Source organism: Phasianus colchicus, chromosome 18, assembly GCF_987193195.1.
Source record: "Phasianus colchicus chromosome 18, bPhaCol1.hap1.1, whole genome shotgun sequence".
Lineage (NCBI taxonomy): Eukaryota > Metazoa > Chordata > Aves > Galliformes > Phasianidae > Phasianus > Phasianus colchicus.
Window position 1 is genome coordinate 3,909,220 of NC_143453.1, and position 16,545 is coordinate 3,925,764.

The 16,545-nt window shown below is 48.2% G+C and overlaps 1 protein-coding gene across 3 annotated transcripts in view; it reads left to right on the forward strand.

The window, feature by feature from the left end:
• BICDL1 (BICD family like cargo adaptor 1) overlaps positions 1–16,499 on the forward strand; it is a 46,072-nt gene extending 29,573 nt beyond the window's left edge. For 2 of the 3 annotated variants that reach the window (XM_031592216.2, XM_090152655.1), the window contains 6 exons: positions 1,259–1,438; positions 1,880–2,098; positions 3,340–3,483; positions 5,016–5,146; positions 8,332–8,452; positions 11,785–16,499. In XM_031592216.2, the coding sequence (XP_031448076.2) occupies positions 1,259–1,438; positions 1,880–2,098; positions 3,340–3,483; positions 5,016–5,146; positions 8,332–8,452; positions 11,785–11,985 (996 nt within the window). In that variant the 3' untranslated portion in view covers positions 11,986–16,499. The remainder of the gene's footprint in view (positions 1–1,258; positions 1,439–1,879; positions 2,099–3,339; positions 3,484–5,015; positions 5,147–8,331; positions 8,453–11,784) is intronic. The other variant, XR_016472088.1, reaches the window with a different exon arrangement.
• The last annotated feature ends 46 nt before the right edge of the window (positions 16,500–16,545 follow it).

Sequence of the window (16,545 nt, forward strand, 5' to 3'; positions counted from 1 at the left end):
GGTGATGCAGCAGCACAGGCTGCTGAGGGAGCGGTGGGGTCACCATCCCTGGAGGTGTTCCAGAACTGTGGAGATGTGGCACTCAGGGATGTGGTTATTGGGCACAATGAGTGGGCCGGGGTTGGACTTAGAGATCTTAGAGATCTTTTCCAACTGTAATGATTCCATGATTCTATGAGAGAATAAAATGCAAGGATCTGTTCTCCATAGAGATAGAAAAAAAGATGGAGCATCTTGATACGAAGTGCAATTTGGGGGGAGAGCCGAGCAAAGGAACAGGAGGGGAGGCTGGGTGAAGAAGGGAAATGTAAAAGGAAGCAGAAAACAATGATTGTGGTTCACATCACTCGATGTTTTAATAGCAGCAGTGGCTCCAGAAGGGGTCATTTACTCTAGCCTGGAGGACAGTGAAGCTCTCCTAGCTTGGGTGGTTTCCCAGCAAGCTCCATCTCACCAAACATCACTCCCTGGAGAAAAGCTGGCATGGCTGTAGCTTTGGGCATCTTCATGGAGAGCACAATTGTATACCTCACTTTACTTTTACTTCACATCTGACAACCTCTTGCACCCCCAGCTCTTCCGAACAGTCAGAATCTTTTTTTTTCACCCTCTTTAGAAGAACAAGAAAGCTGCCGATGTGTCAGACAGCATCCTCCTCCCCAGCACATTCAGCTCTGCTGCTCACACAACACCTGGCTGTGCCCCAGCCCCGTGCACAGCTCCTGCCCAGGCAGACTGCAGCTCAGTGCCTACGAAATCACACAGTTGGGTGACCACGGATAAACCCCAAAACAAATCAATGCCAGTGCTGCGTCTTGTGTGTTTCAAACACTCCATTAACTCAGATTGCAAAGCGGTGAATTAGGGAGTTTGACATCAGAGTTTTGTGGCAGAATGTTTATAGTTATAAGGAGAGTTCTTTCATGGTGTATTTATATTGGTTTTCTTTTTTTGATTCAGTTTCTGTTGTGTTAGTTTTAGTAAGCTTTTTTCACCCGAGTCTCAGCTTCTTCACAGTGTTCCTCATTTTAGCACTGATTTACCTGCTGATTTCATCTTCCAGTGTCTAATAACGTTTGGAGATTATTTAGCTCCAATAAACAGTAACATCAGCCAAGAGTGGTTTCCTTTTGGTTGGAAACCCTCTTTCATGCCAGCTCTTCCTCCCTTTCAGGTCCTTCATGAATCAAGAGATTCATCCAGTCCGTATCACCTCCACTAACACTGTTTCCTCTGTTTGCTTAATTTTCTTTGGAAGCTGCACCAAAGCCAGCTGGAGCTCCAGGAGGTGAGGCTGTCCTACCGGCAGCTGCAGGGGAAGGTAGAAGAGCTCAGCGAGGAGAGGAGTCTCCAAAATTTCAACACAACCAGCACGTCCCTGCTGTCTGAGATAGAGCAGAGCATGGAGGCAGAGGAGCTGGAACAAGAACGAGAGCAGGTATTTGCCCTCCTGCCCCTGACAATGCCCATGGACTTCACCAGCCCCAGAAAGAGATGTAAAATGTTGGATCTGGGCTTGAAGCTGAGCCCATAGCCAGAAATTCATAGAATCATAGAATGCCCTGGGTTGAAAAAGACCACAGTGATCATCTAATTTCAATTCTCCTGCTATATGCATGGTCACTAACCACCAGACCAGGCTGGCCTTGAATTCCTCCAGTGATGGGGCATCCACAACCTCCTTGGGCAACCTGTTCCAGTGCCTCACCACCCTCTGTGTTGGGGTTGTGGTCCCAGCTCTAGGAGTAAATTTCAAAACCAATATAGCAAACCAGGTGAATATTTGTGAGCTTTAGCAATCACACGCCTTGTCGCAGCGGAGGTGGAGGACCTCTGCAGCCTTGACACCCAAAGCTTACCTGGGACTCTCTCGTTCCAGCTGAGGCTGCAGCTCTGGGAGGCATATTGCCAAGTGCGGTACCTCTGCTCCCATCTCAGAGGAAATGACAGCGCAGACTCCGCCGTCTCCACGGACTCCTCCATGGATGAGTCTTCAGAAACCTCATCAGCCAAAGATGTCCCGGCCGGCAGCCTACGGGCAGCTCTCAGTGAGCTGAAAAGACTGATACAAAACGTGCTGGATGGGGCAGACTCCACGGTGAGTTGGCAGCACTGTTATTGCCCTGTGTCCCCTTGCCCAAGCTGTCACAGGCTCTCACTTGACCCTGAAGACCCTTGTCTCTGAGAAAGCCCGTGGGGAAGAGCTGTCTTGGTGCACTGCCTGCTCTTTGTCAAAACATCATAGAGTCATGAATGGCCTGAGTTGAAAAGGACCACAATGATCATCTGGTTCCAACCCCCTGCTATGTGCAGGGTCACCAACCAGCAGACCAGGCTGCCCAGAGCCACATCCAGCCTGGCCTTGAATGCCTGCAGGGATGGGGCATCCACAACCTCCTTGGGCAACCTGTTCCAGTGCCTCACCACCTCTGTGTGAAAAACTTCCTCCTAATATCTAACCTAAACCTCCCCTGTCTCAGTTTAAGACCATTCCCCCTTGTACTATCACTATCCACCCTCACCATCAGCCAAGGGCCAAACCAGCACATGGGATTTCAGCTCCATGGATTTCAAAGTTACATGTTGAACAATCCTCATCCATCTGGGAATCATTCTGGGAAATTAATGAAAGGAGATTTAAGGTTTGCAGCAAGTTTGAGTTTCAACATGGAAGTACCGCAGGTGGATGCGTGCATCCCAGTTCAGTTATTTCTGTTATGATTTGTCTTTGTAGAAATAGTGTAGTGAAACCTTTGTAACCCCTATATGGGTAGGTTTGGGCTCTACAATTGGGGCTGCATACAGATGTTTTGGTGAGACCAGGCATGAATCCATCACCATGTGAAGACTTTTGCTGGTACATAGTGGTGTTAAGGGGTACACCTTTGGCACTGTGAGGGGATGGCTTGGGGGGATCACTCAGCATCCACAGGAGCATAGAATTACAAGAAAACACCTGGATTTTTGCAAAGTATCAAAAATGAGGCCTATTTTCATCACCTGCAAGCATTGCTAGCATGACTTATTTGAGAGGCTGTGCTGATGCAGGCAGTGCAGACCTTGCAACTGCAGAGCCATGTGCACCCTCCTCATTTCAGTACCTGTAGCAGCTGGTAGGAAGCTGAGCATGGAGGTGAAGTGGTATTTGCTAAAGAAAAAAGAGAGTCCTGGAACAGGTCTGCAAACACGGAATGTAGTCCCACGTGTGGTCATTAGGTCTCAGTGAATTTGGTTTATGCTGAGCTAAGAGCACTGCCCTTCAAATCCATGCAACTGCCCTTTAAAAAAGAAAAAGCAAACAATAAAAACCTGATCAAGGGATTTCTCTCCTGCTGCCAGAGCTCTCGGCGGAGCGACGATGACTCCTTAGAGGAACAGATCAGGAGAACAAGTGAGGACTCGAGAGCCCTGAGGGAGTTAATGGAGGGAGAACGGGGGAAACTGAGGCAAAGTCTGGAGGAGCTGCAGAGGCTGCACAGCCAGGTTAGTAATTCCCACACTTTGCAGATGGCCTTTTAACACAGCCTTCACCCCCAAGACACACATTCTGTAGAAGAGATCACCATGATGAATAGCCCAGAAGGATCTGGGTGAGCACCAGCTACAGTTGGATAAGAAAATCTACATTAAACCCAGTGCAGAGGCTTTCTTGCATGTGGGATCAGAGCTTCTGCATTTTGCAGGTGTCCGGGTGCCCATCCCACACATCATCCCAAGTAAAACCAAATATCCTTTGAACCTTTTACCCAATCTGCTTTAGCAGCCAGCCTTTCTCACTTAAACTTTTCTCAGCAGAAGATCCCAGAATATAGGGCTGCTTGATATGGGGTGCTGGAACCCAGAGGCATCCATTCTGATCCATCTTGCACTAAGTCCTCAGAATGTTTTTCTATTTTATAATTTGCTTTTACCTGAGGATAGATGCATCTGCTGAACAGACAAACCAGCACTGCTGTGTTGCACGTGGCACAAAGCTCACACCTTTCCAGCACATCCCACTGCAGCATCGTGGTACGTGCTAATTGCACACCCAGGGAACCCTAATCATGGCCAAGCTGGCACCATGCCACACCCCTGAACCAACAGGGCTAATGCTAAATCAAACACAGCAGCAGCAAACGATCCAACCCCAAATCCAAACTCCACACACCCAAAGTGTTGAATCAGACTGCATCTATCCACGCTGAGGCATCATCTGAGGTCATATTCCAAAAGCAGCAAGCGGAGACACCCAAAGACAAGCTTGGCAAAGCCTGTCTTCTATGGGACAAGCCTCCACGTGCCACAGGAGATGTGGAGGCTGTGGCAGAAGCAGCCTTTGGCACAGCTGCTCGTGCAATACCAATGGCATTGGAGCAGGGGATGGGGTCAGCACCGTTGGCTGCTTTTGCCCTTTGCACTGTATCCTTTTGGAAAAAGGAGAAGAAAACACAACCCTGTCCATAAACTCAGCACGACTGATGGACTCACATGGGGCTGTGGGAGCTCCCTGCCCTCCATATGAAGATTCCTTTGAGGATCCAAAGGAGGTGGGTCAGGTGCTGGAAGGGTTTCCAGGTGGTAGAGGAGCGTAACAGAGCGAGCATGTGCCAGAGACAAAGAAATTAAATGTGTATGAAATACTGTGAATCCGTGCATGATTTCACACCCTATTAACTCGCTCCGCACAGGACCGAACCAATAGATCATTTCTCAGACTGTCTTAAGACTCTGCACCCGTTTTGAAGTCTAATTAAAATTGTAAGACATGCCAGTAACACCTTCCATGGTGCGAAAGGGAACTTTCACATCCTTTGTCTTCAGCTTCGCACAGCTTCAGAAGACACAATGAAGTAACTGTTCCCACTCCAAAAAAAAAAAACACCAAAAACAGGAAAAACAATCCCTCTTGCTGCTAGATTTGCAGCTTTACAGACAGGGCACCTCAGTCTCCAGCTTGCCCCTCTGGCTTGTTTTCCACCCTCCCTTGCACTGTGCTCATCCTGGGTGTTTCCACTCTCCCCCTGTGAGCTCAGGTCACACTGCTGAGCGTGGAGATGACGACGCTGAAGGAGGAGCGGGACCGGCTGAGGGGAGCTGCAGAAGACAAGGAGACAAGCGAACGGCTCCTGCAGGCCATCCGGGATCGGGACGAGGCCATCGCCAAGTGAGTTGGGACACAGCCTGAGCCAGGCTGGGTTAGGGGGACAGGAGCTCCTGCCTCCAGGGTGGCTCGTTTCAGCCCTGCTGGTGATGGGAAATGCTGGAGGAGTCAGGAGTTCCTAGGAGCTACCCTATGGCAGGGCGAGGGGCTTTCAGGGGATGCTGTGAGCCCTGGTTTTGCCATCCATGGTGCTGGTGTGTGGCACAAGAAGACTTTAGGGAAGCAAACGGAATCCCTAGCTCTGTCCTATTCCTTTTTCTTCTTTTGCTCTTCCACATACACAGAATGGCCCAGGTTGGAAGGGACCTCAAGGATCACGAACCTCCAACCCCCTGCCACATGCAGGGCCACCAACCTCCTCATTTAATACCAGCCCAGGCTGCCCAGGGCCCCATCCAATCTGGCCTTGAACACCTCCAGGGACGGGGCATCCACAGCCTCTCTGGGCAGCTGTTCCAGCACCTCACCACTCTCATTGTAAAGAACTTCCCCCTGACATCCAACCTAAATCTTCCGTCCCTCAAAACCATTTCCCCTTGTCCTGCTGTTATCTACCCTTTCATAGAGTTGACTCCCCTCCTGTTTATAGGCTCCCTTAACACACAAGACTTGCTTCCCTGCCCATCTCTATTGCAGCCTTGCCTGGACCTTATCTCTAAAGCATTCCTCTGCTCACTCTCTATCTTTTCCTGTTCCAGAGTCTTTTTTGCATCTCCTGTCCTGTAATTCTCTTTTTCTCTGGTCGGGATTCTCACACTGTTTTGAATCTTTATTTTTCCCCGTCTTCCTCCTCCCAGCCCTCTGCCATTTTACTGCCCTGTACCCTGTACCTCCTCCTTTGGCTCTGCTCCTTGCAACACTGCAGAGCATTGCTGCCCTGAGTTCTTTTCCCCAAGAAGAATGGGCAGAACAATTCACCCCCCGTCCTGTAGGTAGAAAGAATAGGCCTGATAATCTCCTCCGAAATGAGGTGGCCAGAACACCAGCAGTGTATCTCCTTACAGACACATCTAATACTCAGGTGCTTGTGAGAATAGGAAGTGAGAGCATTGCTGCTCTGAGGATGCAGGGAGATAAATCTCCATGCGGAGACCTTATGTTTTTTGTTGTTTTTTTTTTTTTAAGTGAACTGCTCAGCCATGCTGCTCTTGCCCAGGTATCCAGCTTCCAAATTCCCATTGCTGTCCTCTGTTACACCTCCATCTGTTGGCATAAAGCAGGAGTGTCCCAGCTGCACAGCCGGGTGCAGAGACGTTGTTCTGACATTTCCTGTGCATGTGGGCTGCTGGTTCTTGCTGTGGCTATGGCAACGTGCAATAAATCCCACTGTAATATCCAAGCAGCAGTGGGGAGCTTCAGAGGAAAAGGCTATTTCAGGTTCTCAGACCCACAGCCAGGAGCAGAAGGGTACAGCTTCTCCACAGTGGTTAATGACCCTATAAAGCCCAGAGGAAGGGGACGTGACAAGTGTGCATGGATGAGTGGTGGGTGATTAACGAGCAGTAGCTGCAAGTGAAAGGAGACAGCATAGAGATGCTGGAAATGAAAGTGTCATCCTGCAGACAGAGGGGATGCTGCATAGCAGCAAGCTGCCCACCAGGCATGCAGTGCTCTGCCCACCTGCACCTCAAGGGTTAAATCACTGCTGTTGAAGTGCTCCCCCCACCCCAAAAAAAAAGAAAACCAACCCAACGCTGCACGAAAATAAAACCACCGCCTGAAGCAGACATCTGGCATAGAACATTTTTAGCTTGAAGCTGAAGTTTGGCAAACATGGGAAGCAATAGGAAAAGAGGGTTCTAGAATAAGAAGCGTTCAGCGATCGCTACCTGGAATATAAACACAGATTCCCAAATTGCTCTTCTGCAGGGGAGCGTGAGGGAGCTGTTACGAAGTGATGAATGAGAGATAGTTAATAAGATGCAATTATTCCTCCCCAAAAGATTTTCAAGGAAAAATGGTTCCCAGCAAGTCGCATTCCATTTTCCCCATCACACAACAATTCATTGATAACTTCAGGTTTGTGGCCAGGCAGCCTGCACCTACCTGTATGCTTCCCAGCACAGCGAGCATTTCCCAGCTCAGACAGCTTAGGGAATTGCTCCTTCCTAGGAGATAACTCCTTTCTGCTTCCCTGTAGCAGCTGAGCATCCCACCACCAGGGCCGAGCCATGGGCTCACCTGCCCTCAGAATGCCTGGGATGACATCAGAGTGGCATTCCTGAGTGGCAACTGAGAGCTTTCTTTAAAGCTTATTATTTAATTCAAATAATTAATTTGATTTTTTTAAAGAATGACAAACTGTTGAAGTATATGCTATGATAAATTCCTTCCTTCAGTTCTTTGCTCAGCCCAAGCCCCATCTCTGGAAACTGAAAGCAGAGTTGTACTTTTTGCAGGGTTATTTTTTCGTATTGCAACCTATTGATCAGCTGGGCAGAAAAAGGGTCTTTGTTTTTTAGAGCATGCTATTTCATTTCCCATACATTAGTAAACAGAAGAAATGCAAGAATTATTTGTAGATAGATTCTAACCCATTTTTGTCCTCCGTTTTTAATGGCAGATCCTGCACATTATTCAGATGTACAATATTCTTTTGTAGAGCAGCACATCTGAATATTTTCTCCTATTTTTCATGGTGTTGTTACCTAAAATCTGCTTGTTTTATGGTAAGGATGTCTGCAGTTCTGGCCCACTCTTCTGATAAATAGACCAGAATACAATGGAGAACTGCTTAGGATTTAGGGACTCGCCAATTAAATAGAATCATAGAATGGTTTGAGTTGGAAGGGACCTTTAAAGGGCAACTGGTCCAACTCCCCTGCATTGCCCAGGGACACCCACAGCTCCATCAGTGCTCACAGCCCCATCCCCTGACCATGGGTGCCTGCAGGGATGGGGAACCACCACCTCTCAGGGCAATTTGTGCAGTGCTTCACTGCCCTAAGTGTAAGAAACTTCTTCCCTATATCCAATCTAAATCTCTCCTTTCCATCTGAAACCATTTCCCCTTGTCCTGTCACACAGACCCTGCTAAAGAGTCCGTCCCCTTCTTTCATTCGGCACCACTTTTTGATTAAAATGAACAAACTGCTGACTTGCGAAGGGTATGTCGAACATTTCCTTAAAATAATAATAATAACAACAACAACGAAGTGAAAAGTTCCCATTTCTTGCTCTCCCCCCAGGAAGAACGCTGTGGAGGTGGAGCTGGCCAAGTGCAAGATCGACATGATGTCCCTCAACAGCCAGTTGCTGGATGCCATCCAGCAGAAGGTGAACCTCTCACAGCAGCTGGAGGCCTGGCAGGTGAGCAGCCCCCACTGCCACAGGGCAGGGTGGGAGGGCATACAGAGCACACAGCAGAGGAACCCACCTGGGTATCCGTGTGGGGGATGCCCTCAGCATCAAGATATGCAGATGCAGCACATCTGTTCTTGTAGCCAAGCAGGAGGTGGGGATGTTGTGGTCATTGGTCCATTGCGTAGCGCTGTTGTCAACGCAGAAGATGTGGCACGATGGAAAAGCTAAAATGAGAGCTCTCAACTAAGGTAAAACAAACAAATAAATGAATAATCAGATCCCAAACCTGCAGCAGGTGGGGGCAAATGCCCCAGAGATGTTTTTCTTAGGGTCAGTGGGACAGACCCGTGCCAAGCAGAGAGCCTTGATGGCAGACAAAGCTGAGTCCTCTGAGAAAGTGGCACTGAGGGAGCATGACTAATAGAAAATGAGCAGATACAAGAGAAAAGGTCTGGGTCAGTTACAGGAAATTGGTGCAGACCCTGCAAGACCCCAACTCTACTACCACCCAACCTGACCAGTAGAAACCTCTCCCATACAACCTCACTCCTGTTTCAACTCCACCGTGTTTTCGTTTCTTTTTTCTTCTTCTCTTTCTCCTGCTTACAGTTTGCTTCCTCAGGGCTTTTTACTATCTGGCTCCTTTGGTTTCTGATCTAGTGGCCTTTCTCAGTTCCTGTACCAACAGCTTTAGTCGTACACCCCTCCTGCCTTTGAGGTGAGATCCCTGCACCTACCGAACACCCACCATCACCTCGCCTGCTCCATTCACTGCTGTCTCCACCTGCATCCACCTCTGTCCTCACCACCATCTGGCAAGAAAACAGCGGGGGTTCCTCATCACTCCTCAGGGCCCTGCATCCCCCAGCACCAGGGGCAGAACCCTGCAGGGAGGCTTTGCCCCCAGGTCATCATGGGGAAAGCCAAGCTGAGGTCCATATGTCATTAATGCTGTGTGCTCAGCTTGTCCAGCATCAGGAAAATTCCAGAGGAGCAGGCTGGGATTTTACTTCTCAGCCTCAATATCTAGTAAGTGATATGCAGCACTCTGCAAGTTTGAACGAGTGGTGTAAATTCAGCTGCTTACTAATACCACCTAATCTATATATGTGTATGTATATCATATACACACACTCCAGCTTTCCTGGAGTACTGCATTCAGACATGGAGTCCTCAGTACAGGAAAGATGTTCCAAGGGATGAACATCTCCCTGTTAGGACAGGCTGAGCTGGGGCTGTGCAGCATGGAGAGGAGAAGGCTCCAGGGTCAGCTGAGAGCAGCCTTCAGTATCTAAAGGAGGTCCATGAGAAAGAAGGGGACAGACTCTTTAGCAGGCTTTGTTGTGATGGGACAAGAGGAAATGGTTTCAAACTAAAAGAGGGGAGATTTAGATTGGATGTAAGGAAGAAGTTGTTCACAATGGGGCGGTGAGGCACGGCACAGGGTGCCCAGAAAAGTGGTGGTGCCCCATCCCTGCAGACACCCACAGTCAGGGGATGGGGCTGTGAGCCCTCATGGAGCTGTGGGTGTCCCTGTGCACTGCAGAGGAGTTGGACTAAATGGCCTTTAAAGGTCCCTTCCAACTCAAACAATTCTATGATGATTCTATATAAAATCATACCCATCTCTCATTATGTGATTAACCAAAGGTAGATCTGCCATGCTGGATGTCCATCTCATATGATAGTAGAGTTGCTTTCCAAATCCAACTGCTATAAATTTCTACATGGCAGCTTCACCTCTGGAAACCATTAACGTTGATGTTTACCTTAACCTCTTCAACTCTCCCTCTGCCTCTTCCCTTTCCAGTCCAAAGATTCCCCTGTCTACTTAGCTCTGCACCCTTGTGCTTTCTAGAGATACCCCAAATACTAAATTCAGGTCCTGGCCATGGCTCAATCCTTTTCCCTCCTGGAAGTGGCATTTTCCCATGTCTTCTTCTTCCCTCTGAGCCCCACTTGTGGGTCCCAGGGCTGGCAGAGAGGACACTGCTTTCCCCAGGCTGTCAAATAGCCCAGCTACAAGCAGCACCAAGCCTGATGTCTAAATCCAGGTGGGAAACTGAGATTGGAACAGTAAAGGAAGGGAGAAAAGTGGTAAAGAGAGGTGTATACCAGTTCAACACCAGTCATGTTGCAGCTTCCCAGATGGAGAAGCATCTAGCTGCTCAAAACAAAAACCCAAAAAGACAAACAACAAAAACCTTGTGTCACAGTGATTTCAGCTCCCTGGTGTCCCTAAAACAAGGATCCCAAGTAGCCCTTGGCTATGGGTACCAGCACACAATGCCCTGAGCAGCCCCATCTTCCATGCTGTCCCAAGGAGAAGCAGGGCTGGGAGGTCACCTGAGCCCACTACGGCCACAGGCAATGGCCTTTGGTGGCCATCCAGGTCACCCAGACTCCACCTGAAGATTTCTCCCAGCAGAGGCTGTGTACCATCACTTCTAGGTCCATAACATCAGCAACTGCTGAGACTCTTCCAACCCTCCCAACTGGTGGGGTCCATGGGTACCCCAAAAAACACAATTGAGCCCTGCCCTGTGCGCAGAGCCTCAAAAATGGCACTTCTCATCCTGCAGTCTGCACAGATAACTTTGTTCTCACCAGCCAGCACCCTCAGTCCTAATCAGGGACCAAAACACCGGACAATAAGTGATATCTCCCATGGGGATAGTCTGCATACATAGATTTTCGCTAATCTTCAGCTTAAATACACAGTTACAGCAGAAATAATGTATCTGAAAGTTTAAGATTTTGTCAGCTTGGCAGCCAGGTTTTCAAGGAACACATCAGTACGTGTCATTAGCAGCAGCATAGCTGACTGCCTTGTGTGGAGCAACTTCACTCTGCTGCAAACATGGATTAAACCACAGCATCTCTGGTGCTTGGTGCCAAGCAGTCAGTCAGAGAGCTCCCATCGCTCTGCCAGCACCACTGGGAAGGAGCTGGGGCTAAGGGATGAGCACCAAAGTGACAAGATCCACATGGGGTTTTTGTGAGCCTATGCCTGACCCCAGTCCCTCTGCTCTTGGGAGCACCTTCCCCCAGGAAGGCCCTTCAGTGGGGCTGCAGGACAGCCCTGCCATTCCCTGGTTTGCAAGCCTGCTCAAGCAATTCATCCCCCAGGCAATGCGAGTTACCTTCTCACTCACTAGAAAACCTCACAGTGGAAACTGGGGCTGAGCCTGCTGCTGGGCAGGGAGCTGGGGCTGTCCCCACGCTTGTCATCATCCCTTCTCCATCTCATTGCAGCACGTTTCACACCCACATCCTCACACAAGCTCCCCTTGAGCATCAGCTGCCTCTAACGCCCATCTCCTCTCCCTCTGCTGCAGGATGACATGCACAGGGTCATTGACCAGCAGCTGATGGACAAACACCCGAAGGAATGGAGCCAGCTTGCTTATTCCTTCTCCAGTGGCTACGTCGCAAAGCAGAGTGCCAGACCCTCCCCTGTGCTCCGGCCAGAGCCGCAGGGGGATGAGCCCAGTGGGGCAGAAGGGCACCGTCTCTTTTCCTTTTTCAAGAAAAACTAACTTGAAAAAGAGAAACTTCTCCAACCATTCTTGCTTCGAGGTGGGGAGAGGGCAGCTGCCCAGCTTGCTGATGGACCCAGCGCTGATCCACCAGGAATAAGAAGGGGCAAAGGAGTTAACCTTGAGACTCTGCACTATTTAACGCCGCACCTGGTCTGAACCAAATGTTTACATAAATTGGAAATTTGCAAATTGACATTGTGCTACTGATGGAAAGCAACTTTTCTTATTCTTCAAGTGAAGCGATGAACTTCAGGGTATATTTTAGGCGCTTTGATACAGTTTAGTTTCTGCTGTGAAGAATAATCTGATTGATTGTCTTAAAAGCATTCTGATGCTGGAGAAGGAAATAAGCAGCCCCAAGACAAAGCAGCATGGGGGATTGGGAACTGCCATCACAGCGAGTGCAGGGGGAAGAAGAGAGCCCAACGCAAGAGAAGAGAGGAGTCCCTCATACAGCCCTCCAGGCCTGGCAACTGATGTCCTTCATCCATCCCAATGGGAGCAGAGCTGCTCTGGCTGCAGCATTGCCATGTTTTGAGAAGATGAACCCTCACTGCACATCCTACCTGGGCACTGTCCATGCCCGTGGCTCTGTGGAGCTGCTCACCCTCGCTGGGAACCCAGGCTCCTTGCAGGTCAGGGCAGTTGTAAGTCTGTGTCTTCTTCAGCCTGTTAGAAGAGTTGCAGAGTCTGCAGGTGTGCAAAAACGTTAAGGACTTCTCCCCATTCCCTATTGTCCATCTGCAACAGATTACAAACTGAATAACGTTGTGGGTGTTCAGTCCTGGGGCCTCCAAAGGTCAAAGGTAGATGTGGAACTTCAGCACGTCACACACCTTTCCCCCAAAGCCATGTATCCCTCCCAAAACGAGTGAGAAACCTGTTATTGTAACAGGATAGCCTCCCACCCAAAAAAGCCCAACAACTCATTGAGATCCTGTCCATAATGAAATCAAAGACTTACCAATGCTAGGCTGGCAGATGTGATCCTTAGAAAACACACAGGCACCTACCTTTGCTAAAGCCTCAGGCAATTAGGGCATCTGCAGAGCTCTGGGGATCCTGCAGCATGCTCCTTGCCCCCTGCAGTACCATTAGCTGTGGCCTGATGGAAATGATGTGTATTTGTTCTGTCTACAGCTCATTTCCCACTCAGCCCCTCAGCAAGCAGGCAGCCAGATCTCCTCTTAACCAAAGGTGATCAAATCCTGCTTTGCTGCAACCAAGGCTTGACTGACAAGAAGGAAAACATCGTTTTTGGTGTATGCACACAGTGGTGCTGGAAACCCTGCAATACATTTCCCTATGCACCCGATGGGCACCTTAGAGCTCTTCCCTTTAATAGAGTCTGCCTTCACGAGACAGCGAGGCAGCCAGGCCAAGCTCAGAGCTGTCCTGCCTCCATCACACGATTTTCACATGTTCTCCCAGCTCACAATGCCCACAGACCCCAATTTGTTTCCCTGCTGCTTCGAGGAGGCTCCTGCCTACACTGTCCTACAGGAGATGGAACACATACAGCTCTGCCCAGGTGCTAAAACACCTTCTTAGGGGGAGCTGCCAACCCCTGCTCCATATTTACAGTCACAGGTTTGCTGCTAGAATTAGCTATCCAACACCTCCTCCTTAGAAGCAGGTAAGAGGTTGGTGGGTTGTTGTTTAATGTATTTATTTGTTGCATTGAGCATATATAATACCTCAGTAGAAATATCCTTTCTGCCTACAAAGATTTGAGCATCCCCACGTTTCCTTATTAGCACGGAGCTGCCACGCTGGTACAAAGTCAGTAAACATCAGGTCAGCTCTGCAAAGAGCAAAGCGCTCTTGGGGATGTAGAAGGATGAGTGGTAAAACTCATTTACCTGAAAGCAATGAAACCTGGATTCCAGGTCCTACCCAAGAAATAATTAAAGCACCATCAACATCGTTTGATGCTAACAGGGAAGGGAGCCTGGAGCCTCATCAGCAGGAAAGGAAACCAAATGTCTCCTCCTGCTGAGCATCTGCTTGTATCCACTAGTGCAAGTTAAGGGAAGGGACTCCGTGCAGTGCCAAGAGTGCTCTCAGGACAGAAAACCCTCATCCTCCCATCATACCTACATTATGACTCCCCATAGGACAGAGACATGAAGCACGTGCTCAGCATCTCCTGCTGTCAGGACCCGCTCATGCCCATGTGCATTAAGAAACTGATACCTGCAGGACTAGGCATGGATGGATGGACGCCAGCGATACCTGCGAGCAGTTGTCTTACACAGCAATTCTTTGAAAATGACACTGCGTATTTTTGGGAGTCATGTGAACATCTCAGTCCTCACAGCTCCTTATTCTGCTATCAGCAATCACCTCCCGGGCCCCAGCAGCTCTCTGCAGACCACGTGCTGAGCAGCTGAGTGGGACCTTACCCCCTTGAAGATATCTGTCTGTCTGTATGCAATCCTAAGTAAAGGACCTTCAGTTACCCAATGAAGATGCAGTAACGAGACGAAGAAAGGTGCCTTCTGCTACACATTTGCTGAGAGGAAAGTGACTCATTTGGTTGCAGGGGTAGGCAATTGAAATGCACAGCACATCTCTGCGTTTAAAGGAGAAACCTACCTTAATCCCATTGCAATTTTATTTATTTAATAGCAGTGATGGAAGAGAATGCAAAAGGAAAGACAGCGCGTTCCAAGGTGCCAGTTGGGTATGGTTTCTTCAAACTAACCCCTTAATCCTAAAGACTTAGTTGCACTACTAAACCCAGAAATACAAGAGAATTGTGTTTAACGAACTGGACAACAGACCAAAGGAGACCTCCTTGTGCTGAGCTGCTACTCAATAGGAACAGAAACTGCCTTAACATAGCAGCTAAGCTTTGTTTCGTTTTTGTTGTTTTTTTTTTTGAAAACTTACTCAGTCCTTCACATTCTTGTATGTCATGTTGTGTTTTAAGGTCCCAACTATTTCACCTTGAACTGTCATTGAAGCACTCATCCCTTTCTGTAGAGGCCAGGAACCTGGAACTGTCCTTGCAGGGCTGGGTTAGAAGATGCTCCACTTGTGATAGTCTATATTTTAGGATACACATGGCATAAAGAAAACATCAGCTCCAGTGAATGGAATGGAGGAAGTGCATTAATCCAGCAGGCACTCAGGATCCCAAAGCAGACTTATCAAGTGGGATCAGCAGCTCTAAATACAACACTCACCCTTCTGAGATGATGGTAAATAATCCAGTAGTGCTGCACAGTCACTGTTCAAGTTTTGCACATGGAGAAGACACCTGCTGAGATTAAGGTTGCAAAGAACTTTCCCACAGTTGAGCAACAGGTGACTGGGCAAATATTTTCTGTGTTAGCATAAGGGAAAAGGGATGATTCTCCCTTTAGTAAACTCTGCAAGGGAAGCAACAGTAAACAAGGAATATGTAAATGAAAGGCAAGTCACTAGCACTTTATGTTAATTCAAACTTAGATCAGCAACTTGCCATCAAGATGAATGCTAAATCAATTAATGACAACAGAAAAATTTTGCACAGAGCAGCAAGAAGTGAGGTTAGAGGCAGTGCTGCATGCACAAGGACTTTATAGCTCTATGCACTTGTCCTACTTAGAATGGTAAATTCCAGATATGCCTCTGCAGCAGGCAAACTCTCCACTCCCCACTCGGCTATAAAAAGCAAGATTGTTGTAACCAAAAGCCAAGAAAGGAAGCGTCTGGGTGCTGCAGTAACCGTTCCCTCAGATTGAAAGGGAAAAGCACACAGCAGGGACAAGCAGAAAGAATGTATCTATAGATATGTACATAAACCACAGTGCTGTAATTTTTGTATGTAGCAGCAATGTAAATAAATGTATGGTTTTTATAAGATACATATTATGAAAATCTATAAAGGCATATTTTTAGTAAAAAAACGCTCTTCTTTTGTAAATAGTTCTCTTCAGAATAAAACAGACCATTTATATACTGTCTCAGCTCTCAAGTCACTGCTTATCCTGCCCACCTGCAGAAGCATCTTAGCACCTAGCAGCATCTTTAGCACCTCATCATCCCAAGAAATTCATCCAGACAGCACTTGCATGTGTTCTGCAGAGAACAAGGCTGGAGAAGGAATATTTGAGGCATTTACACCTCCTGCTGCACAGGAAAACAGGCAAATTCAAGTCTCCTCCACCATCCAGCCATCTGTATCCTTTTAGGGGCCTTTACATGGAGGGGCATTCAAACTTTAACAAGTTTAGATAAATCTCAAATGAACAATGAGACACGTCCCACGTGCCCCAGTTGCAGCTCAGGCCATCTGCATGTCCTGAAGATTCTCCCATCAACAGTCATACCTGAACAAGGCAGGCAGGAAAAAAGGCATCTTTCCATAACACTTGGGAGTGTTTCCATAACACTTCTCCAGGAACGAGGACCTGCCTTCAATAGCCTGCTTGTGTAAACTGGCAACCTGCACAATGTCAGCTGTATAGCTCCTAGACAGATACATATTAATTGTTATTTCATCAGTACCTCCTTCCCCAGAAAGAAATCCCCTCCACATTCAGCAGAAGGGCTCAGCCCTGGCTTGCC